The following is a 25433-nucleotide window of genomic DNA, read 5'->3' as shown; positions in this document are numbered from 1 at the left end:
TACATTGCTGATTTAGCAACAGTTCATGGTAGAGGATAGTAAACACAAGAGGTAAAATCAGAAGTACTAAAACAATCGTAGATGGGCATTCTAGAGGTTATGAAAATACAAAGTGTACACTAAACAATGGACAGGAGTATCCTTTATTCCTTACACGAACTTCACCTTTCACTCCAACTTTCCCAAATCAGGCTGACATTGTCAGTTCACAAACGTATCCTGAGTACAACGGACTTTTACACTTTACTAAACACTTGGCACATTTCACAGTTATCTCAGAATTATATTCAATATTCCTTCTCCAACACAAGCTCGATCCAATAGACTGAGCCCATGCACACTGGCTAAACATGACGTCAGCAGCAGATCTGAATGTATATCTTTAGCTGCATGTAACAATAAGATGAAACATGGATAGATGGTGGAACAATGTGCAAATAAAAACAGTAAGGTTAAAATAGCAGAACATATAGAGTAAAAATAGCATTTTTTCATGTTAATAGTTATTCTATTAATGAACAGGCAGAAACTGTTAAGCCTACTTTTAACTCTAGTTCTATTATAGTTGTATATACAAGTATACGCACATAACGCTATATTAAAGTGGTTAAAACCTTCTGATGAAAACTAATTTCTTTAGTATCAAAATTTAAAATACAATATACACTAAAAACATTAACCTAATATAACAGACTGACTAGAAATACATGATAAAACATTCACTAGGGAACAAAACTCTACAAGAACTTTATTACATTCAGTCATCATCCAGGTTTTTGTTTTGAATTTTGCACAAAGCTACTCGAGGGCTATCTGCACTAGTCATCCTTACTTTAGCAGTGTAAAGCTAGAGGGAGGGAAGGTAGCAAGTCATCAACACCCACCACCAACACTTGGGCTACTCTTTTACCAATGAATAGTGGGATTGACCACTAAATTATAATGCCCCCATGACTGAAAGGGCAAGCATGTTTGGTGTGATGGAGATTTGAACCCGTGACCCTCAGACTACAAGTCAAGTGCCTTAACCACCTTGCTATGCCACTACTATCACGGGTAAACATCTTCACATATAAACAACACCTGACAATGACTGGGATTATATTCAGTCATTCAGGGTACCGTCACTGTTAATGATAATCTTACAATGGCTGAAAATCAAACACTAAGCCATTGTTGTTAAACAATAACAATCTCAAAACCAATTCAAACAAACAAAAAAAAACACACACACTCAGAAATCACAATATTTTCCATAGATTACTGATTACAAAGCTCTATGAATATAAAACTAATGAACAAAATTTATAAGCAAATGCAGCCTGAAAGACATTGATTTTCCTAGTAACTAACCTCAGTCCAAGGTGGATATCACTACTGGTCAACTCATCCCAAGTCTCCTTGTCTAAGCCACTAAATATTCCATTGTTGTTCAGAATAATCAGTATTACTGGGAGTTTATACCTGTTAGTTAGAAACATTGTGGTTTATACAGATTTCAACAAAAGAATCGATACATACAAAATGAGTTATCTTCTACAAACAGTTAACACCTATTAATATCAAACTATTATGCAAAAATTATATTTTAACTAAATATATATATATATACATACAATGGGTCGACAAAAACATGTTGCAAGTGTTGTTAATTTGTTGCCTCTTTTATTAGATAACAGAAAAATATTTAAAACTATATGTTTTTAGAATGCATTCAATAAGATCTGTTGAAATATGATCTCAAATCCTAATTTTAACAGTGGCTTTAGTAAATACCTGAAGTTTTCATGATTTTAGTCACATATTATCATAATAAGTGTTGTGCACCTGCTGCAGTTTATAATATCTTCTTATTCCAATTAGCCTATAAAATGATCAAACAAGTTTCTCTGGAATAAGAGATTTGATGTTATTGAATAACCAGGTCATTCACCTGATATCAATCCGACTGAAAGTTTATTGGCTGAGTTAAACCAATTAATGATAAACCACAAACTGAAAAATGAACTTTTTGAAGTACTCAAAGAAGGAGGGCAGTCAATCACTCACGAATATTTGCACAAACTCGTTGAAATTATGCCACATCAATGTGAAGTAGTACTGAAATACAAAGGAATGCCAACTAAATATCAGCTTGTGAAACTGGTTCGGGTTATTTTGAGTTTCATTTTTACACTAGGTTATTGCAGAGAAACTTTTTTGATCATTTTGTAGGTTAATGAGAAAATCCAACTAAAATCATGTGAAGTTCAGGTATTTACAAAAGCCACTGTTAAGATTAGGATTGGAGATCATATTTGATTGTTTTGTTTTGAATTTTGCACAATGCTACACAAAGAGTATCTGCACTAGTCTTCCTTAATTTAGTAGTATAAAACCAGAGAGAAGGCAGCTAGTCATCATCACCCACTGCCGACTCTTGGGCTACTCTTTTACCGATGAATAATGGGATTAAACCTCACATCATAATGACCTCATGGCTGAAAGGGCAATCATGTTTGGTGTAACGGGAATTCCAACCTGCGACCATCAGATTACGAGTTGAGTGCCTTAATCACCTGGCCATGCCGGGCTGAGCACATTTGAACAGATCTCATTGAGTGCATTCTAAAAATATATGGTTTTACATATTATTTCTGCTGTCTATTAAAATACATAAACAATTAAAAACATTTTCAAGGGGGTACTTTTTGTCCACCCCTTGTACTTATGTAATAGAGATATCCGATATGAGTATTAAAACATTTATTTAAAATACAAAAGAAGTCACAAAGTTCTGACCCCCTCAATTCTTTATGATTTAGATGTAACTAAATCTGTAATTGCTACATAGGATATTCCTAATTAATTCTGTTAATAAGTTTGAAAGAGGTGAAAATGTTAACATGAAATGATATAATTCTATAGCTTCTAAGAAATCTGGAAAAAAACATTTTAAATTATTTGTCGATTCGATTTAGATAGAAAAACAAAACAACAAGTACACTAGTTCTTGAGAAATATACCATATAAAATGAGTTACAAAATTTCTCAAAAAATCAAATACTTACCATTAGGCCATATTCCTAGGTTGAATAAAACCACAATAATAATTAAATAAACTAAAAGTTAACACCTTCTTAAACTGAAAATGTAATTTACAATAACTATTCACCTTCATACACTTTATACATTGTCCTATATGATTTGTATGGCACTAATCTTGAGCTAACTACCTCCTAAATTAACGTGTTTAACATGAAGTGCACTTTGCATGATGACATCATGTGAAAATAGTTGTCCACCAATAGGAGGGCAACACAACCTTCATGTGCAATAGCTCTGCCTATGCACTTGAGATAACTTCATTCTTAGACAAAGAAAGAAAATGTAAGGTGCACTTCAAGTTGGCAGGATGGGTAGGAATTTGTACAGAAGTATCTTTTGGAAATACATTTTCAGGCTGTTTACTTCCAATAACTCACCTCTACACACATAGGCCCAGCACGACCAGGTAGTAAGAATGCTTGATTCGTAATCTGAGGGTTGCAGATTCAAATCCCCATCACACCAAACATGCATGTTCAGCTATGGAAGCAATTGATTGTGACAATCAATCCCACTACTCATTGGTAAGAGTGGTTCAAGAGTTGGCAGTGGGTGATGATGACTAGCTGCCTTCCCTCTAGCCTTACACTGCTAGATTAGGGACAACTAGCACAGATAATCCTCATGTAGCTTTGTGTAAAATTCAACAACCCACAAAACAAACCTCTTCACACAGAAATGCTAGAATCCCCCCACTGAATTTATGGATGGGGCAGTGCAAATTGTAAACCTATACAGGTTCTCTTCAGAACGTGTCCAAAGGGAAAATCCATGGAGTATGACACTTATAGGAGACCACTTATCTCAACTGGGACACACTCTTTGACTGGTAAGAACAGAAGGAAGGGTGATAAATCCTGAAGTGTCACTGAGACGTAATCATAATCAAATGAGCAACTGCGAGAACCAAGAAATAGGCACACTCTTCCTTCATGCCTACATTTTGCAGGATAGTCCATGAAATTTGTAGGGTCTGGATTAGATAATATAATAATTTTGTATCCTAAAAGGATACTTCTAGTAGTCCTGTGAAACACTACATCTCACAGTGGGCAGAGCCAGGTCAGGTGATGTGAGTGCTTTCTATTTTCATGGCTTAATGCAGATTTTGGAAAATAAGTACACCCTGGTGGGATCTTATAAAAATAGAAGGGAATCTGAAAACGAAATTGTGCTTATCCTTCTCAAAGACAGTGGAGATTAAAAAACAACAAGTGGAGTAAGTCGGAACCCTACACAAGATGAAACAGCCTAAATAATAAGAGATGAACATGTGTGGATACGTCTATATGCCAGCATAAGGGATCACATCCAAGGGTCAGCGAAATTGAGAAGAGAATGAAACAGATAGAGAAAGTGATGTGAGGAAAGATGAAAAAACACATTCATTCCCAATATGAAGTGAAGAAAGCCTCAACCAATGAAGATGTTCTTACCAAATAACGCAGATGATAGAGCTGAACGAGCATACAAACAATAAACAAAAGGAGGAAGGTTGAAGAGAAAGTAGTTGAATGGTTTAATCAGGAGAGAGAAGTAAATAAACATGGTGAAAAAAAAAGAGTATTGGAAGTATTAACAACATAATAATCAGAATGTTAGGGACCAAAGATGACAAGGACAGGGAGAGAAGGATGTATAAAGAACTAGAACCATCAGATCAAATGGTGCACATGTTAGTGAGTAAAAAACACATGAACATCTGTAGGATACTGAAGTTGGAGAAGAGGTTTGACTGGAAGAGCATGGAGAAAATAAGAAAAGAGAATGTGGTGGTAACTGGAAGAGTGCAAAGTGATTTGTAATGTTGCCTGATAACTAGTCATGGTGAAGGCTAACAACTGAAGGACAAACAATAAAGGTTCTATCCAGATAGACAAATAAATAAGGATGTTGAATGAGTACCAATGACACAAACCCATGAATGTCAGTGAGTACCTATGATATAAACCTATGAATGTCAGTGACCACAGGCAAACAGGAAGCAACTCTTGAGAGAAAATTAGTACAAAAAAACAGAAACAAGAACCAGACATATGGAAAACCACAACAACATCTTTGTTAGGCATAATAATCAGACAAGGAGTTGGTGAAGAAGGACTGGGACAAAGTGAAGATGATAGAAAAATAAATACATGGCGGTAACAGAAAAGGTGCAACATTGTTGATAAAGCTGTCTGATAATCAGTAATAGTGGAGATTGACAACAAGTGAAAGGTGGACCATAGTAGGACAGCCAAGAAGGAGGGAGTGACAAACGAACAAATAATAAAAAACTTGCCAACAACAGATAGAAAAGATTGATGAACAGTAGGAATAGTTAAGAAGGCCACATGAACAGAGAGTCTGATCCTTCAGGCATTAGATCAAACAAATCCCACATACAAAGATAAGGGACAATACCCATGTTTAAAAAAAGATGTGTGAGGTTAGAGCACAAAAGACAGGGAACAGGGTAGTGGAAGAGAGGACCAGAATGCCAGCTGATGAAGCAGAGAGAAACAGGGGTGAGAATTCCAAAGAGGTGTCACCAAAAGGACCAGATAAGAAATGTTGTGTATCAAGATAAGTACAATAAAAGGGCAAAATCAGACCATGCCAAGATCACTGAACTCTAAAGCTGAGAAACTTTGAACCAGGAGAATGTAACTGTGGTGAAGATAGGAACAGCAAAGGAACTGAGAAGGGGTATGCATAACTGACAGCAAATCCAATGAAAAACCAAAGACCACACTGAGAGTAAAGCACTGTCCAGTCAAGAGGATAATCTGTTATCAAGTCAGAGCCCTCAGCATGTGTAAGTTAGTAGATAAACTCAATGGGAATGGGTAGAAATAACAGGTCCAGAGTTAAGAAGCACAGTCTTGCAACAGATATCACCCTGACAGGTCAACATGTGAAAGTTGGATGGAAAACATGCCTGAACAACTTCAAGATGTTTGACGAATGCTCCTTGGGAGCTCACACACCTAAAATCATGCATTCTGTCAGAGATGCACCCCACCCCATCAGAGAAGCATGATCTTGAAACTGATGAAAACAAGCAGTAAGGATTTGACCTCACTGTGAAACATGATCTTGTAACAGACCTCCAGGAGTGGTAAGAATTTAATCTCTTAGTTTATTAAACAAATTGGTTTAAACCTGCTGTATTTTAACATAAGATATACCAATATAAATATCAGACTTCTGCATTAATGCTTAATAAAATAAAATATTACCATTATGGCAAGCTAGATTATGCAACATACTTCCTTACAAAATATTTCACCATCATCACTCACCTGATGATTGTTTCCATTTCAAATGCTGAAAAACCAAAAGCACTGTCCCCTTGAATACACACTACACGTTTAGTTGGTACCGTGTCCTGACACCACAGAGCTGCTGAAATGGAAAATCCACACCCAATACCCATTGTACCAAATGTACCAGCATCCAATCTGTGGGAACACAGCACAAAGTATAGTCTTACTGTGAAAAATGTAAGCTAAATTTATAATGCAAGAATTCTAATTTTTAATAATATGTACATTTTATGAGGTAGAAAAAAATCAACAAAACTGGTGAAGCCTGAAAAGCCAAAATGATCCTTAAAACTGAGACAAATAAAGATATATCTATTGTTTTGTTGCTGGTGTTTAAATTGCCTTTTCACAATAGTAAACCTCTATTTATATAGGTATTTATAGATGCCATGATATTGATGCTACTAAAGTTTCTTTCAAATTACTGAGCATAGAAACTGTTTAAGACAATGCATTTGTTTCTTTAACCACCAGAATTATTAAATGCAGTAAGAGGGTAATGTAAAGCCCAGAATGTTTTGATTCTTTACTTGCTACCGAGCTAAACAAACTTCACAGATTACTATCCCTTATTACTTCCAAATAAGGACATATTGAAAAACAAGAGTGGGCCTTTGTAATGGTGATCTTTAGTTATGTTCATGATGTATAAGTTGTCTTTTATTCAGTCTAACTTAGTGAAAAATGGCATGAACACCATAAATTCTCTTAACAATCTTAAACACTTCAATCAGATTCCCTCTAACTTTTAACACCAGACTGAATGAACTCAACCTTTACATCAGATTGAAGATAGTTTTCTTTCACCTTCTATACATATATAGCATTAGGCACATTTTATGATGACTTATCTCCAGCTTTTTAACAATCTCGTTTAAATCAGAAAAATTCTATATGACAAAGAAACTGAAACATTTATACTCTTACACCATTTTTAACATTAATAGTTTTGAGTTTACTTACCAATTATGTGTTACTTTATTACTGGCTACAACTTTTACAGTAAGGAAGATTATTTTTGAGGACAGGTACCACATTTCAGTCACTGGTGAAATCATTTTCAAGTACTTGTATTGTCCTTCAAGAAGGGTGTTTGGATATATGTGAGGCATTGTCCTTCAAGAAGGGTGTTTGGATATGTGTGAGGCATTGCCCTTCAAGAAGATGTTTGGATACATGTGAGGCTGTTCTTCAAGATGGGCATTTGGATACATATGAGGCATTGCCCTTCATCAAGGATGTTTGGACATATGTGAGACACTGTTCTGCAAGATGAATGTAATAACCTTCCCATGAATTAGAGAATTAAAATATTTATATCCCACTTGATTATGTGATAAATAAAATTTTACCTGTGTCGGGGAAGGTAGCTTGTCAGCAAAGTTCTTCCAATGTCCATGGTATTTGATCCTTCATTTATGATCACAGAATCTTTTGGGATAAGTTCATTGATCTGGAGGAAACATAACAATGTGAATGTCTGATATAAGCAATAAACATAGCACATATACATTTCCACATTTACTTTTAATGAGTATACACAAATAAAACAACAGGCACATATATTCATCCATCAAAAAAAAAGAAAGAAAGGTAGCAAACTTTGACTTTTCTCCTAAAACTTGAGAGACGTAACACTAGTTTTTAAATTAAACACTTTTTTGTTTCATGAAAAGAAATGCATTTCTTCAACACACTTATCTTAGTTATTCCATCACTCTTCTTGAAAATGAGCACATACATTAGGCTTACAAAAATAAACCAACAACAACATACGAAGCCCATTTCTGAGGACTGACGGAATTTAAGGGATGCTGGATGAACTGGAGGTAATGCCATAGACTAATGATTCAGAGATCAATAATGGATGGTCTATAATTCTAAAGCCAATTGTCAACCATTCTTATATTGAACAGGTGTGTTTTAAAGTTACTTAAGATAAGCAAAAAACCTAAATAACTTGCTTCTTTCAGGGTTGAATATCAGAAGTAACCAATCGTCTACCGGTAAGTTGTTCATGTTGCAATATGTTGTTGGCTAACAAATGAACGATTTTTAAAAAACTAATAATTAACATTACATATTCAGTGCTCTACTGGACAAATACATACATACACAAAGTACAGACCTAAAACTTGTAATTCTGAACCTACAGTTGTTTACTACTGAGCTAAAAATGTTAATAATTCATTTCTTGAAATCTAAGTTAAGACACTATAAAAAAAGAGGAATATTAACAATGGCATGATCAAATATCTGAAATAACTGCTTAAGTTCAATCTAATGATTTACATGACAGTTGTAACCTAATCTGCTCAGCTTCAGAATATCCTGACACACAAACAGCTCATGTGTGGTCTCCTAGAAAACTCGTGTAATGTTAGGTTTCACTCAGTGAAGTAAGCAATAAATATAGTTACACAAATTAACACATTACTGACAAAGAAAGTAACTGACTGAATACAAACACCATATTCACATGTGCTACTTTTTTAATAAATGTTTAATGAAAACCAAAGATGAAATGGTATGACAGTAAGATTTGGAAATAAACCTTTCACAAGTTAATAATTGGATGCACAGAAGAAACTGTAAATAAATATTCCAACTGTAACAGAATGATCAAGGTTTTAACTTTTTATTTACTAGTTCTCTTCTATGGTACATTTGATCTTAATAATAAGATTTCCATTTCAAATAATATTAAAATGGCGTACATACACAAGGGTTACTGTCTTAAAATATTTTTTGAAGAGTGTAAAAATACATTTTTAAATGATAAAGTCAAAAATACACACAATGTACTTGACATATGTTCACAGTTTGACTATTTGTTTAAGCACATGGGGACCTAACTCTAAATTGTAGGGTTATAAGCTCCAACTGAAGATTATTTGCTAGTCTAAGTTTTATGCTAAATAAGTGAATTTATAAGTTTTTTTTTAGATGGTAAAGACATGACAAATAATTTTGCACATACAAGTTAAAAAATATTAATAATGCAACACAGGATTTTAATAAATGGAATTTCAATTATAAAGGATATTTATTGGGTTATTTAATCCATGACATAAAAATAATTAAACCTATTTTGAAAACAACTATTCAGGAAATAGAAATCACACTGTTTTAATTGAATAATCAAAGTTATGGAAAAAGCTGAAAGTTCAATATTTTACACTTTTATTTATGTTTTAAAATCAAATTTGTTTGAAATTATATCAACGTTTGTATGTAATCAATTTTATATTAGATTAATGAAATGTCTCACTGAAGTTAATTCAGTAGTTCACATGATAAAAATATATAAAGCAATCTAAATATTAGTTTCATTTTCTACACTTACTATAAAAAATTGAACTAAGAGATATCAGCATATAATTTTCTTATGATTTTATGCATGCTAATAAAAATGTGCTAGATATTATGCATGTTAACAAAAAAGATGCCAAGTTTTATATGTGGTAAAAAAAACACCTAATTTTATGCATACTAATAAAAATGTGTTAGATTCTAAGCATGATAATAAAAATTAACTAGATTTTATGTGAGCTATTAAAAATGTGCTAGATTTTTGAATGATAATAAAACTGTGCATGCTAACAAAATACCATACTATCTTACAATAATTTAAAAAAACTCCAAAATGGTTTCTTTTTACCTTATGTAGAACAGCATAGTAATTCAGAGGGACAGAGTCATCTGATATCAGGTTCTGAAAACAACAAAACTACATTCTAAGAACTGTAAAAAACAAAATCAAGTTATATGAGGTTATTTTCAGTAATGATACAACAAATACTCTGTCATTATGAACATAAATTAACATAATTTTAGCTCATAACTTATGTTATTGAATCATTAGAGAAAGCATGCCTTTATCACGAACAGGTAGACCACAGAAATGACTTGTAGCATATCTAATGTTCCTATATGTCATTGGTGAATAATACCAATACATAACTGCTGGGCAAGAGACTCGTATCTTTGGGTTTGTTCTCACACTCTCATGCACTAGTAAAAAGAGAAGTCAAATTTGTAACTTTCTAGATTGTTTGCAATAATGAGCCCAGGCCAAATTAAAAACAAAACTGATTTAGGAATAGCACCATTTGCTTTACTGAACCCATAATTGAGGATATGCCCCCCACAAACTCCCTTTCCCACCCAGAAAGTGACTGGCATCAATCTTCTGTTAGCACTTTACTGCTTGTGCAAAATTCTCATTCAAGCAGATTCCTAAATGTTGGCAGATGTGCATCTCCGTTAATTAGAAATTTGTTATTATTTTAAACATGGTATACTTTAGTAGATATGTCAAGAGAACACAGTACAAAAACACGTTAACATATGCAACTATATCATCTTTGATGTATACCCCAAAATGTTTGAATATTAAATATGCCACAAGTTGTTTTCTTCAGGCAGCTAGTTAATGTCCCATCAAATTCTCATATAAACATTTTCTGATGTAATAAATCTGTCTTATTAATATTCTTCTTATTTTTAAACTGTTTCAATATGTTGTTTGAATTGCTACTTAAAATTACTAAAACCATGTAAGAATTTATTGACCAACCTGAATTACTTTAGCATTCTCTTCAATTTTTGTCTTTAACCTCTTCCACCAAGGAGCAGTGGTAGGAAAGCTCCAATTGGATTTATCAAGCTCTTGAAGTAGCTAAAAGAAAAATTTATTTATCGCTAAGTCTTTTAAAATATTGCACATGGAAAATATCAGTTTTTTTTTTTTTAAAGGTTTCATATACACAGTTGAATTACCAAAAAAATCATAAATAACTGTATTGATACCATAGAATTCCACTATAATTTATTCATTATACTTTATTCTAGCTTGTCAATATCAGTAAATTGAGTTCCTAATTCGTATGAAACTATAGACTTAGTATTTTGACATCATAAACATCTAATTTTAAACAGTGCTGTATTCAACAAACCATGTGACTCACTAAAATATATATTTAGGTGTGATCTTTTAATATTCACTTTTAAATTAAGAAACTAACTCATATATACAATTTGATTCCATACTTATTGACCCAAATCCATAAAATAGTAGTTCAATACAATTTTGAATGCAAGTCAAAGACATGGCCTTTGACCCATGACCTGTTGGAAAAGGGTTAATAGGGGCATGAAGTAGTATAATGCCCTTAATGACATCAAAAGTTCTTGATATTGGCAGAATCCAACATGTTGTTCCATCTTCAGATACCTATAACACTTCTAGTTATGTACATGAAGTGTAGAACCAGCTGTATTTAAGTAAAAGTAGTTAAACAGACAAACAAAGAAATCTTTTATACCATTTCATCCTAAACAGAAGTTAAAAGAAAATAATTGTAAAAACAATAATGTATCTTATATAAAAAATGTTTACTGGACACCAACAAACAACTCTAATGAAACCATAACACATTAGAAAAAAATAAATAAAAATGTAGATTTATTTGGACCACTTTAATCCTAAATGTATTAAAATGTGTAATCATTCTTTGTCTATAGATTTGGAGATACACAAAAGTTATCAGTATAATCAGAACCATAGATGAAAATAAAGTTAAGATCCACCATCACAGAACACAAGTTTAAATGGAAACAGGGTTTGACACTTTAACATGTCATCATACATTTGAACTGAGAAAACACACAAATAAGTGCAGAAACATTTCATATATTCAACTATTTGAAAACTATCATTCATCTTACACAGATGAGGTTGAATCGAGTATTTGTTCTTTACTATGCTGAGAGGCATTAAAAAGGCAACAATGTACATACAGTTAAAGAATTTTTATACGCTAGGTTAAGCATAAGATTTGAATGTACATATCAGGAGATCATCGTGTCTTCTCACTACACAATATTCAATTTTGATTAGAAACTGCATACAAACAGTTTAATCAGGATTTCAACGTCCAGAACACTAATAATGAGTATGTCCTCCATTTGCTGCCAGAGGAGCCTGGATCCTGCATGGCATAGATGTCACCAGATTGTCAATCTGCCTCTGAGGGATGATTTCCCACTCAGCCAGAAGTGCTGCATATAGTTCAGTGAGATAGCTGAGAGCAGGATCCCAATGATGGATGCGCTGATCCAGAATGTCCCAGAGATGCTCAATGTGATTCATATCAGGTGAATATGGAGGCCAGTCCAAAACATTCACATTGTTCACATTCAAACAATTTGTACACATCTTTGCCATGTGGTGACGTGCATTTTCATGCATGAAAGTGCACCCCAAAGTGTGCCGTGACCCTGGCTGGTGTCATCCCCGTCATTAACATCTCGACCACTTGATCTCTACTTTCTTGTGTCAGCCGTTATGCAACTTTCTTTGTGATGAAATTAATCTTTTAAAACCCAGTATTTTATAGGCTGAAGGAACAGTGTGTACTGCATACAAAAGTTCTTCCACATTCTCACATTATGTACAATAGCAAGGGATGGATAGGTTTTGACCAGTTTAAATACTGAGATGTGAACACGTTGATTAAAATTATCTGAGCTACTGAATTGTTTTCAGAGAATACTCATGATTAAAACCCAGGTGTGTTGTAACCGTTATTGCTCAACCTGTATGAAACAACTCATTTTATTACTTGTTGCATTTTTAATGCTGCTCAGTATATTTGTTGTTTCCATATAAATAAAACATTCATGTTACAGAGGTGTAGTGATAAGACTTATAAACATAAAATCAGCCTTAACAGATAGACATCAGACAACATGTATGACAAATGACAAGTCTAATTGAACTAAGGTCAAAACATTATCACTTTTCCACATTGTTATAATATCAGTTTTTCAATACACTAAACAGTTATTAAAACCAGTTGACAGTCATATTTCCTGGCATAAAAAGTTTAAAGTATCTAGTTTCATTAATATTTATAAAGTCCTACCCATAATTGTTTTGCAAGAATTATATGTGTATCAGTCTTCATAAAATTATAAGATACTATTCAGACTAAAAATGGTTCTTCAGCCTTCAGTTTACACTCTCGTTGGTTATATGGTCAAAAACAACAGACTGCTGTTCTAGCAAAAATTATGTTGTTGTATGTTAATTTTAAGAACAAAGCTACACAATAGGCTATTGTTTTGCTATGTTGACAATAGGTATCAAATGTCAATTTTTAGCATTACATGTCCTCAAAATTACTACTGAGCCACTAGAAAGTTCCATTAAGGTTACTGTTTTAGCTCTCTGTCCACTCAGGGAATTGACCCCTGCATTAAGTCATCATAAAACCTGTAGACTTGCCACTGACTAAGCCGTCAGAAGGTTCCATTAAAGTTGTTCTGTTTTAACTCTCTGTCCACTCAGGGAATTGACCACTGCATTAAGTCATCATAAAACCTGTAGACTTATCACTGACTCTGAGACTCCAACAAAGATATGCTACAGTAAAGGTTTTTACTTAATAAAACTAAACAGCAAAATCTATTTATTTAATACTGTATTAAATAAATATTAAAATATTTTTGAGCTCTGACACAAATCTGAAACATTAATAGATCAGATGTTACATACTGTACTTACAAAGTGAAAATGTGTGTGAATCACGAATCAGAAACATACTAAACATGTACTTCCTGCCACCAAGATTCAGATTATAAGGACTTCATGTACCTGACTAGTGACAGCTTTCACATCTCCTGCTAAAGCCACTTCAGCTTGCACGTTGTTGTGCAATTCTTCCATCATCAGGTCAACCTAATATCACAAAGAAAAATTAAACTTCAGTAAAATCTCTTCAATAATTATGCAAGTAAGTTGAAAATCCCAACATTTATTTCAATGACAAAGTGGATATTGAATAATAGCTCAATGAAAACCCTAAAACATAAGCACTTTTGAAAGGTCTACCTTTCTTCTTCAAGGGTAAACTGAGAATAGTGATGTAACCTGATAAGTGACATATAAAGGGCACTGAATGATGTCAAGAAATTCCCCTGGACTTCCAGGAAGTATTATTGTATAATATATTTCAAGTTACTGTTATAGGTACTTCATTTCCATTGCAACATGGTTGTAACAAGAGCATTATATGAGAAGGTATTAAAGATGTTTTGCTTTGTAAGTGGTTAAGAAAAACTATATTTAAGTGTTGCTGAAGCAAAATAAAGGTGACACACAGTTCACTGAAAAAACCAACAAAATAAAGGTGACACATGGTTGACTGAAAAAAACAACATAATGGTGACACATAGTTGACTGAAAAACCAACAAAATAAAGGTGATACATGATTGACTGAAAACCAATAAAATAAAAGTGACACATGGTTCACAAAAAACACGATATTAAGCTGATCTGTTTCTAAAGACAGGCATGAAACATTATCAGAAACATTAGGGGTAGACACTGAGTTCACACTACATGAAAAAAAAAATTTCTGTCAGAGATTTGCTGGTTCCAGAATCTATAAGAAATAAAAGCAAACAATGTTTGAAGATCACTGATTCCAGAACCAAGGGAGCAAAAAAACCAAAAAAACAATGATCAGACATACTGACAACAGTGCATCACCAAATATGCAAAAACACTCCCTAAAAGTCCAGTTGACCTTCATGTCACTCAACTCCCTTTATATATATATATATCACTCATTCAGTTATACCATCATTTTCAGTTAGTTCCTGAAAAAGAAAGGTCCACTTTTTGAAATCACTCTAATTATAGGGTTTCTATCGTTTTATATTAAAATTTCTTGAGCTTATGTCCTTTTCTGACATCATGACTAAGTAACAGCTAATAATATATGTATGGTTTTGTCCATACTCTTTCAGTATAGGTTTGGTCCATAAAACCACCCTGCAACCACTTTGCACTTGTTTAGTTTTAATGTTATAACTTTTAAATTTGGAAGTGTATGTACATGAAATATGGCAGATTATCAGTAAGCATTACAATGCTTTAATATGCAAAATATCAGTTGTTGTTTTCTAAGTTTTAGGGTTTATTAAGTAATGTTTCTCTCATGCCTTATTTTATTTTTGCATATTGTCTGTCCAACATGTAAAATAATTTTCATTTTAAGATTAAAAATACTTTTATGCATCAGAAAACTTTCAAATTTCACACACAAAATCCTTATAATGTCCATTCAGTTTTCTCAAATGTTTCCTAATAAAAATCCTCGTATTTTATTTTCACTAACAAATATTTCTATGAGTTCAGTCTATTTGACCAGTCTCATAACCACAATATAAAATTAGGAAATGAATATAAATTATGCCATTTTTGTTTTACAGTGACTAAATATTATAAAACAAAAATATAAATATTTAGACCAAATAGCTTAAATCTCATAACATTAGACATTTATATATACATATATTAATTTTATTATATTAACCTTTCGGTTGTGCCTGATTAACAGTACAGAAGTTATAATCACGTGCCACATGTGCACTCATGTTACTGTATCCAATAATATAAAACTGACTTTGTTGTGTTTTACAGGACTAGCATTTCATAAAATACAGTCACAATTATATTATTAAACATTGTATATGTATATAAATTACTACTATTTACAAACAAGTTCTTAAACTGTTTTTTAAAACACAGAACAGTAAATAAAAAATATAAAGGAAACCATTACTTCTACTACTTATGGCACTTGTACTTGTTGCTGGTGTATTAGCTTGCTAAGCCTTAAGAAACTTTGCATGTGAAGGATGTTAAAGTAATTTTGTTGATTTTATTTTTATATTTGAAAAATGAAAATAATTATAAATTACTTTATCAACATCACAGAAGTCCGTTAGATGTACCAAGTTTAATAATTAAGTTTATTTGTATCTAAAAAAATATGAAATACCGAACAAAGTAAAGGCTTAACTTACCAGCTCACAGGTTTGTCTCAGAAGAAAGGATGCCATTATATTTGAAAATGACTGAGAAAATTACTAAGCAGACATTCTGGGCTTTCAGTTGGTTATTCAGATGTCATATATAGAAGTACGTATATATATAGGGGACTGTTTCCAAAAATGAAAAGAGGTGAATGGGGAGCCAGTATTTGATTCACTAAATATAGTGATATCTCAGCAAATAGAAAAAGATAAAAGGTTTTTGTTATATATTCTAGATTGTCAATGTTGCCAGTTTGAGTTTCTAATTCATACAAAACTATAGACTTTGTATTTTGACATCACAAACATCTAATTTGAACCAGTGCTGCATTCAACATGCCACCATATGACAAACAAATATTAATGTTTGGGTATATTTAACTTTTATTTTTAAATTAAGAAATTAAAAAATGTATAATATGAAAATTTGAGCATTAAATCCAAAGTTTGATACCAAATTTCAGGAGAAAAGCTCATAAAGTAATAGTTCATTAAACTTTTGAATGCTAATTGGCAAAAGTGATGACATGTCCAATGACCCATCTGGAAAAGCTTAAAGAAATTCATATAACTTGATTTAGTTTTATATCATTTTTAAAAACAATAAAACACTTGATCTTAGAATCAGTTTCTATTTTTAATCAGAAAGTTCCAGTAAATTTTAATTTGATTATTTTAATAAACATATGTCTTCACAACTTAGCTTTCCAACTGCAGTAATTATTTCATTTCACTACAAATCATAAAAGAACAACTTACGTGTTGACAAAGACTTAATGTTTTTTAATGCTTGAAACTAAATGCATGTATTGTTTCTGTAGTCTGAGTTCTACTATAACTTAGACATAGTCATTACAGTATTAAGTCCAAACATAATACAACATACAACAAGTTCATAAGTTGATAAACTTTATAAATTATGATATAACAGTTACATAATCTTTACATTATTAATTTCAAACCTGATAGTATATGTGGCTTTCAATATATCTGATAACCTAGATAACTAACCTGAATAATCTTTACCGATGGACTGAATCTTGGAGGTTTCCCAAAATGAAGTATCCAATTTAGTCTTGCACCAAGTAAAATTATAACATCTGCTTCCAGAAGAGCCCTGCATATTGAAACATAAATATTGATTAAAAATTATGATACATTAAAACATCAGCTGTTAACCACAAAATGTTACTATGTAATACATTACGAAATCAGCTGTTAAACACAAAAAGGTAATATATAATACTTTAAAAATCAGCTGTTAAAAAAAAATTGTACTGTGTAATACTTTTAAAAATCAGCTGTTAAAAAAAAATTGTACTGTGTAATACTTTTAAAAATCAGCTGTTAAACAAAAGATGGCACTATGTAACGTTAAAAATTACTTGTTAAACACAAAATGGTACTATGTGGTACTTTTAAAAACCAGCTGTTAAACACAAAATATTACTATATAATACTTTTAAAAATCAGCTGTTAAACAAAAGATGGCACTATGTAACGTTAAAAAATTACTTGTTAAACACAAAATGGTACTATGTGGTACTTTTAATAACCAGCTGTTAAACACAAAATATTACTATATAATACATTTAAAAATCAGCTGTTAAGTACAAAATGTACTACATAATACATTAAAAATTCAGCTGATATAAACAAAAAATGGTACTATGTAATACTTTAAAAAATTCAGCCGATATAAACACACAATGGTACTATGTAATACTTTAAAAATCAGCTGTTAAACACAAAATGGTACTATGTAATGCTTTAAAAATCAGCTGTTAAGTAAAAACATACTACATATTACATCACCTCTCTCAACATGAGGTCAGTCAATTTGACTGACCACAAGACCTCTTTGTACTCATTTAAAGTCTTCATAGATTTAATACTTTTAACCTTAAATATAGTGAGTGTACCTTAAGATAATTTGTCAGCCTCTCAGAGTTATCATTATAAGTCTTTCATGTACAAAAAAATCACATTTTTAGTGAAGTACTTTTAATAAACTAAAATAAAGATTTGTCCAAGAATATAGAGTTTTTATTTTCAATAAGTCTGTATGCAAAGTAATTTTCATGTCAATATAACAAACACTTTCTCTCCTCTCAAACATCTTAAATTGTGTAATCTTTAATAAATTTAAAATATTTTTTGTAAACTTTGTATTTTATATGTTATTTTGCTGTATCTTAGCTCGAAATGTAATTAATCAATTTGACCAACTTTGTAACCACGCACAAAAGAAATAAAAAGAAATTTAAATTACCCTTTTCTTCTTTCTAGAACAACTTCAGATTGTGACATGAAACTATATTCATTCATCCTAAGTAGCTGGAATTCCTAACAGTATACATCTATTTATAATTAAATTTTATTGTTTTATTGCCCTTTGAACTATGTCTAAAGTCTATCCACACCATTGTAAGTTCTAAATCACTCGGGGCAGTTGTATCTCATATTATACTATTAAATAACATTACACACGAGCTACTACAACCTGCTCAGAGGCATGCTTTATGAAACATTTTTATTATAATATTATTATTTATTTTACCTAATCTAATTGTAATTAACCTGAAAAAGGACAATGTTATTATATTTTATTTATCTTTATAATACTAAATAAAGAATACACAAGAAATAATGTAGCTACCCAAACTTCTTTTAGTTGCTACTGATTGTCAATGAAAATTAAGCCTTTTTTATACTAATAGTAATAGTAAAATTTTGAACTTGAGATACAAAGTTTGTGTGATGCGCAGTAAAGGATACCCAGGGTAAGAGGGTTTAAACATAAACTGTTAAACACAAAATGTTACAATGTGAAACACTAAAAAATCAACTATGAGACTATTTGAGAACACAGTAACAACAGAATATTGATTTTAGATCTCTTGTTCACATATGAGGATTATAACCAATCATGATATTCCTCTCGTTCTCTTAAAATGTCACATGTCAGATGTCTAGCTGCATTAATATCCAGTTGCAAATTAGCAATGTTTAACGTAGCTCATGCAATAACATTTTCAATGAACAAACAGCAAAATAAACCAACATAAAATCAAACCTACACTTTCAACAAAACATTTTCAATGAACAAACAGCAAAATAAACCAACATAAAATCAAACCTTCACTTTCAACAAAAAGAAGCCAACCATAGTGGATGACTATTAGAAATCACCAACTTAAAAACTTACCTTGACCGAGCAGATGCCACACACAATGGATGGGTATCAGCAATAACTCCTTTACCCATAGGAGTTGGGAGAAAGGGTAAGTTGCATCTTGTCACCAAAGTCCTTATTTTATCTTCTGCTCTACTATATGCAGCTCCTTTAAGGAATGTTCTTTTATTAATAGAAGCCGATGAAACGTATAATTTAAAAGTTGTACTTCTAACAATGAAAAGTATAAAAACTTTAAATCTCAATATACTGTAACTTTAATATCTGTGGATCTTAATAGTTATCATTTTTAAATTACAAACATAGTTACATAAACTATGAGAAACTTGATTGGAAAAATGTATTGTAGGCTTCTTACAAATAAGCAGTAGTCACACTCATTAGACTTAAGTTGTAGGTTTCTTAGAGGTAAATTACAGTGAAATTAAAACACATTAGACCATATTAACTAATTTGTAGTCTTCTTATAGGTAAATGACAGACAAATTAAATCTCATTAGATCATGTTAACTAAGTTGTAGGTTCCTTACAGGTAAATGACAGTCAAATTAAAACTCGTTAGACCATGTTAAATAAGTTGTAAGCTTCTTATCGGTAAATAACAGTCAAATTAAAACTCATTAGATCATGTTAAATAAGTTGTAGGCTTCTTATTGGTAAATAACAGTCAAATTAAAACTCATTAAATCATGTTAAATAAGTTGTAGGCTTCTTATTGGTAAATGAGAGTCAAATTAAAACTCATTAAATCATGTTAAATAAGTTGTAGGCTTCTTATTGGTAAATGAGAGTCAAATTAAAACTCATTAGACCATGTTAAATAAGTTGTAGGCTTCTTATTGGTAAATAACAGTCAAATTAAAACTCATCAGATCATGTTAAATAAGTTGTAGGCTTCTTATTGGTGAATGAAAGTCAAATTAAAACTCATTAGACTGTGTTGAATATGCTGTAGGCTTCATGCAGGTAAATGACAGTCAATTTAAAACTCATTAGAATGTGTAAAATAAGTTGTAATTTTCTTACCAAAACAACCAAAGTGGAGTTTATATTTTTAATAAATTATGAATTTTCAATATGCTTAACTGCATTAAAGTAGACACTTGAAGTCAATATAGTTCAAATACGATACAAATAAAGTTGAATGCAATTAACAAAGCATGTATGATGCTTTCGTTATACGTGAACCATAAATATTTGTCCATGTGGTTCATACTGAAGTACTCAGATCAGTTTCAAGCACTTTTGAAAGACTTTCTACACACCATCTAATAATTTTATCAAGCACTTTTTCAAAGCTAAAATCTATATGAAAATAAATCAGATTCCACTGAAATTTTGTCAAATCCTTAATTTATTTGTTAAACATATGAATGTGGACTAAAACAAAAAAATATACTTTTATTTATTGCATTCAACAAGAACATGGACTAAAGTAAGATATATTAATATATTTTGGTATTAAATTTTTTAAACACTTTTAGAAAAAGGAACCTTTTCAAACCCTTCAAATTCAAATCTCGATTTTGAATACTTTCAAAGATATACATGTACCCTGATAAGATCTTAACATTAGAAACTACAATAAACATGCAGAAACATTAGCATCTATCATAGAGACAACTGGAATTATGAAGACAATTTACATTACATACCTTTACCAATTATAACTAATGGTTGTTTAGAACTCTTCAGAAGATCAAAAGCTTTAGACACCAATCTCTGATCTGCAAATATCCGTGGGGGATCAGGACATCGATAACCTTCCTTTAAAGAATTTATTGGTACTTCTTTGTTTATTAGGTTACCTGGAAGGTCAATGTAACAAACACCAGGACGGCCATACAGACTTTGTCTCACAGCCTGAGAAGTAAAATATATATATATATCACCACTTTCTTCAAACTAAACAGCATTTCATTCTTAATATCTGAATTGCAGAAAGTGTTTGATTCCATAAACTAATGGGTTTATATTATATTTGATAAATAAAATATATACATAGTTATATGATCACAAGAAAAAACCAAGACTAGCACAGTTCCAAAAGATGAAACTAAAATTACACTATTCTCAAAATGATAAACACATAAAGAAACACCAACTCTCAACAGAAAGAGAGCATAAAATCTTAATCATTGGAGGAATATGTAACAAAACATTTAAAAAAAAAGCAAAAATGACACAATTATCTCAGAATAACACACTGATTCATGACCTTATTAGCCACTTCCTAAAGAACCAACAGATTTCTGGATGAAACCGTTAAGACATAACAGTGGAATTAAGAGTGAAATTCAACAGTAGAGGTACTTAGCTGGGTGAAGAGGAAAAAAGTCTACATGTGAACATGAAACACAATAGTTTAAGTGTCAATGAATAAATGCTTTCTCAGGAGATGATAGAATGTACTGCTTCAAAATTTAAATTTTGGTACTAAGTACTGTTAAGTATCAACACAATTTCATACCAAAGTGGAACTATTAGAACAAAAATATCTCCACAAAATAACTTTATTTTTTTTATATAAACCTCAGGATCAGAAGGAGCCCAAACATTATACAACAGATGATATCCCTCCTGCAGACCTCAACAGGTGACATCCCTCTGACAGACATCAACAGGCAATATCCCTCTGACAGACATCAACAGATGATATCCCTCCTGCAGACCTCAACAGATGATATCCCTCTGACAGACATCAACAGATGACATCCCTCTAAGTAACACCATCAGATGGCATCCCTCCTGTAGACATCAACAGATGGCATCCCTCTTGTAGACATCAACAGATGATATCCCTCCCATAGACACCAACAGATGACATCCCTCCAATAGACACCAACAGATGACATCCCTCCAATAGACATCAACAGATGACATCTCTCCTGCAGACCTCAACAGGTGACTTCTCTCCGACAGAGATAAGCGGATGATATACCTCCTGCAGACATCAACAGGCGATATCCTTCCCACAGACATCATGGTAGTTGAAGCACATTTCTTGGCAATTGATGACACATCCACCATCAAAGTATAGGAAAAACCCTAACAACAGAGGTATCCAAGCTCAACTGCCTTAAGCTATTAAAGATTCATAGCAGTCCAAGCTGTCTTGTGACATCTTCTGTTCCAAGGAAAGGTTGACTGATATTAAAAGTGAGTTCGATCCATGGAAACGAAGCACTACAGAAGGACCACGGTTATCAGTAATGACAGAATTTTACAATCAATAAAAGTACAATCTAAAGATATTCATATGCTATTGGGATTGGCCTACAATAACATAAAAGGAAAAGAGTTCAAACAAAAGAAATTATTTGGATCAGAGATGACACACACACAACACTTCAATATCTTATCTTTTCATGTAACAGTGCCATACAGAAAAGAACAGAGTTACGAAGTAATAAAGATCACTGATATTCATCATGTTACGGCTCTTCAACACAAACATAGAAACAAACTGCACAAGACTCTCAGCCTACAATACATATTTTGAAAATAAAACAAGCTTAAATTGTGTTTATGAAACATCTATGTCCCCACTAATGTCATATTGTATATACCAGTTCTCCCAAGTTACTCACCTTGACCCAATAAGGTGTCTAAAACCGTGTATGTAGTACCAGTTTTGTCAGCATCCATTCATCCTGTTCTGATATAAAATGTTCACAAGGTTCTGAAACATTTTTCTCTGTACCATTGATGTTTTGCCCTTGACCTCCAATCCATGACTTAAAAATTAATCAGGATAATAGGTTTGAATGTTGTATCAGTTGTACATGTTTGGTTAAAATCCATGAATCCAATCTAGAGATGTCCTGTATGGATGGACAAGGGCAAGCCAATGTTCTGATACTCTTTACAAAGCAGTTTGGGTATAATTATTTGACAGACAATCTTAACAAAACAGTACTACTGACATAAATCCAGAAAATTTTGAAAACTTGAGGTAACAAAATTAGTTGCTAACACAGTCCAAAAGTTATTTTAGAAGAGACAAAAAATGTGACAGTAAAAAAAGAAAATAGGTATTCTCATGGAGTTTCTTCTGGGTATGAGGATCCCATAAGGTCAGGTCGTACTTCAGTAATAAATGTAACAAAGATTTTACACTAAATGGTATAAAGGAAATGCTTAAGAACAGCACGTCAGCATAACAGTTTTATGCCTGTCCAGTCATAAAACATTATATTTGGAAGTCAACATCTTGGGCACAACCTTTCAGAATCAAATCAGTGAAATTTTTCAGTAAATTACATTTTATTATGTTATGATACAACTTTGTTTTTGACAGAAAAAAATTTGAGAGAAAAGGAAAATTACGAGATAAAAGAATTCTAAGAACATGCAAGTGCATTGGAAACCATCAGTTTTTTTTTTTTATTGACACTAATTACTTTATATGACTTCCACAAGATGACTATAGAGATAACTATAGTACAAAATGACTAAATAAAGTCAAATGGTTATTAACAAGGTGTTTAACAATCAAGATATTTTACCTTTTCCACATGGAAAGCAATAAGCTGCACACTACTGGGACGACACGCATACTTTGTATACAGACGACATGCTTCAACCTAGCCAAAACAGGTAAACAACTCTTCTTAATTATGGACATACTTAAATCTTCTCAAAAAATTTTCAACACATTAAAAATCTAAACAATTCTGTGACAGAAAAGCATATACAAAATGTCATTTAAATGTTTACATATACAAGATAACTATTACAAAAATGTTAAAACACCAAACAGATATAACTAGAATCACTCCTAACCACAGATGTTTTCTGTCTCTTGCTCAAAATCCTATTAAAGGTGTATCATTTTTGATAAAAGCATAGCTTTATTATAATGCTTTTATCTTTATTATTAATTAAATTATTTACACTATCAAATCTGACTTAATAATCTATAAAAGTAACACAAGAAAAAAGAAAATGAACACAATAAACAAAAACTAGAAAAAAATATCAACTATGTTCAAAGTTAGATGGAGAAACATGAAAAAATAAAACAAATAGAACATAACCAAAATAATTAATATTTTATAACATTACATGTACAGTTATACTATTACAGAGCTTTGACAAACATCACAAAATACAGTTAATGTTTTATATCATTACATGTAGTTATACTATTACACAACTTTGACAAACACCACAAAATACAATTAACGTTTATATATATAACATTACATTTACAGTTATATCATACCAGAACTTTGACAAAGATCACAAAATACAATTAATGTTTTGAATGTTCCTCAAGAGAGATCCATGACACTTGTAAGGAAAAAGAAAATATGTAAAAAGCCTAAAGAATCAAAAGCAAAACAAAAGGACATTTTAGATGACTGTACAAGAGAATTACATTTACTATTACTAAATACACGATATATTATTTATTACTAAAGATAAGTTTAAACACCAATAATGCTGTGTACTTTACTTAACTATTATACATGCATAACTTTTTTATGGCTTTATATCAACGTACATCAGTGATCCAATACTTCCATATTATAATTTAAACAAGTACCTGCACACACCAACTAAACCAACAGCATCAGTCCAAGTTTGGTAGTTAGTCAATGTATCTGCCACCACCTTCATCTTTTATTTTTGATATAAATTTGGAATGTCCAATCATGTTAAAACAAAAAGTTGACTCGTAGTATTCAAACTGAAGCAGCAATAACAAGTTGTAAACGTTTTATAAATAATATAAACTACCTGAGGAAACTCTTGAAAACCTCCCATCCCTTCCTGATCTTGGTCACTTGAACCACCAATGACTAACAATGGCCTGTAATATAAAAAGTCATAAGTCAATCTTTTACAAACTGTAAATGTTAACAACTATGGAAACAAAAGAGATACAAACTCATATTCTGAGCTATCAATAATGGAATCACTAATCATAGTTACAAGAAAACTGCAA

At 31.8% G+C, this 25433-nt stretch overlaps 1 protein-coding gene across 4 annotated transcripts in view; it reads right to left on the bottom strand.

Moving 5' to 3' along the window:
* Window positions 1-25433, bottom strand: part of Hacl (2-hydroxyacyl-CoA lyase) — a 36100-nt gene that overhangs the window by 2755 nt on the left and 7912 nt on the right. For all 4 annotated transcript variants that reach the window (XM_076469811.1, XM_076469812.1, XM_076469813.1 and 1 more), the window contains 11 exons: window positions 25226-25298; window positions 23989-24066; window positions 21136-21343; window positions 19493-19628; window positions 17296-17401; window positions 14056-14139; window positions 10975-11076; window positions 10057-10110; window positions 7748-7848; window positions 6372-6530; window positions 1354-1464 (listed from right to left, as the gene is read on the bottom strand). In XM_076469811.1, the coding sequence (XP_076325926.1) occupies window positions 1354-1464; window positions 6372-6530; window positions 7748-7848; window positions 10057-10110; window positions 10975-11076; window positions 14056-14139; window positions 17296-17401; window positions 19493-19628; window positions 21136-21343; window positions 23989-24066; window positions 25226-25298 (1212 nt within the window). The remainder of the gene's footprint in view (window positions 1-1353; window positions 1465-6371; window positions 6531-7747; window positions 7849-10056; window positions 10111-10974; window positions 11077-14055; window positions 14140-17295; window positions 17402-19492; window positions 19629-21135; window positions 21344-23988; window positions 24067-25225; window positions 25299-25433) is intronic.

The sequence above is a fragment of the Tachypleus tridentatus genome, chromosome 12, assembly GCF_004210375.1.
Source record: "Tachypleus tridentatus isolate NWPU-2018 chromosome 12, ASM421037v1, whole genome shotgun sequence".
Classification (NCBI taxonomy): Eukaryota; Metazoa; Arthropoda; class Merostomata; order Xiphosura; family Limulidae; genus Tachypleus; species Tachypleus tridentatus.
This window is presented reverse-complemented; position numbering and strand designations above follow the sequence as displayed.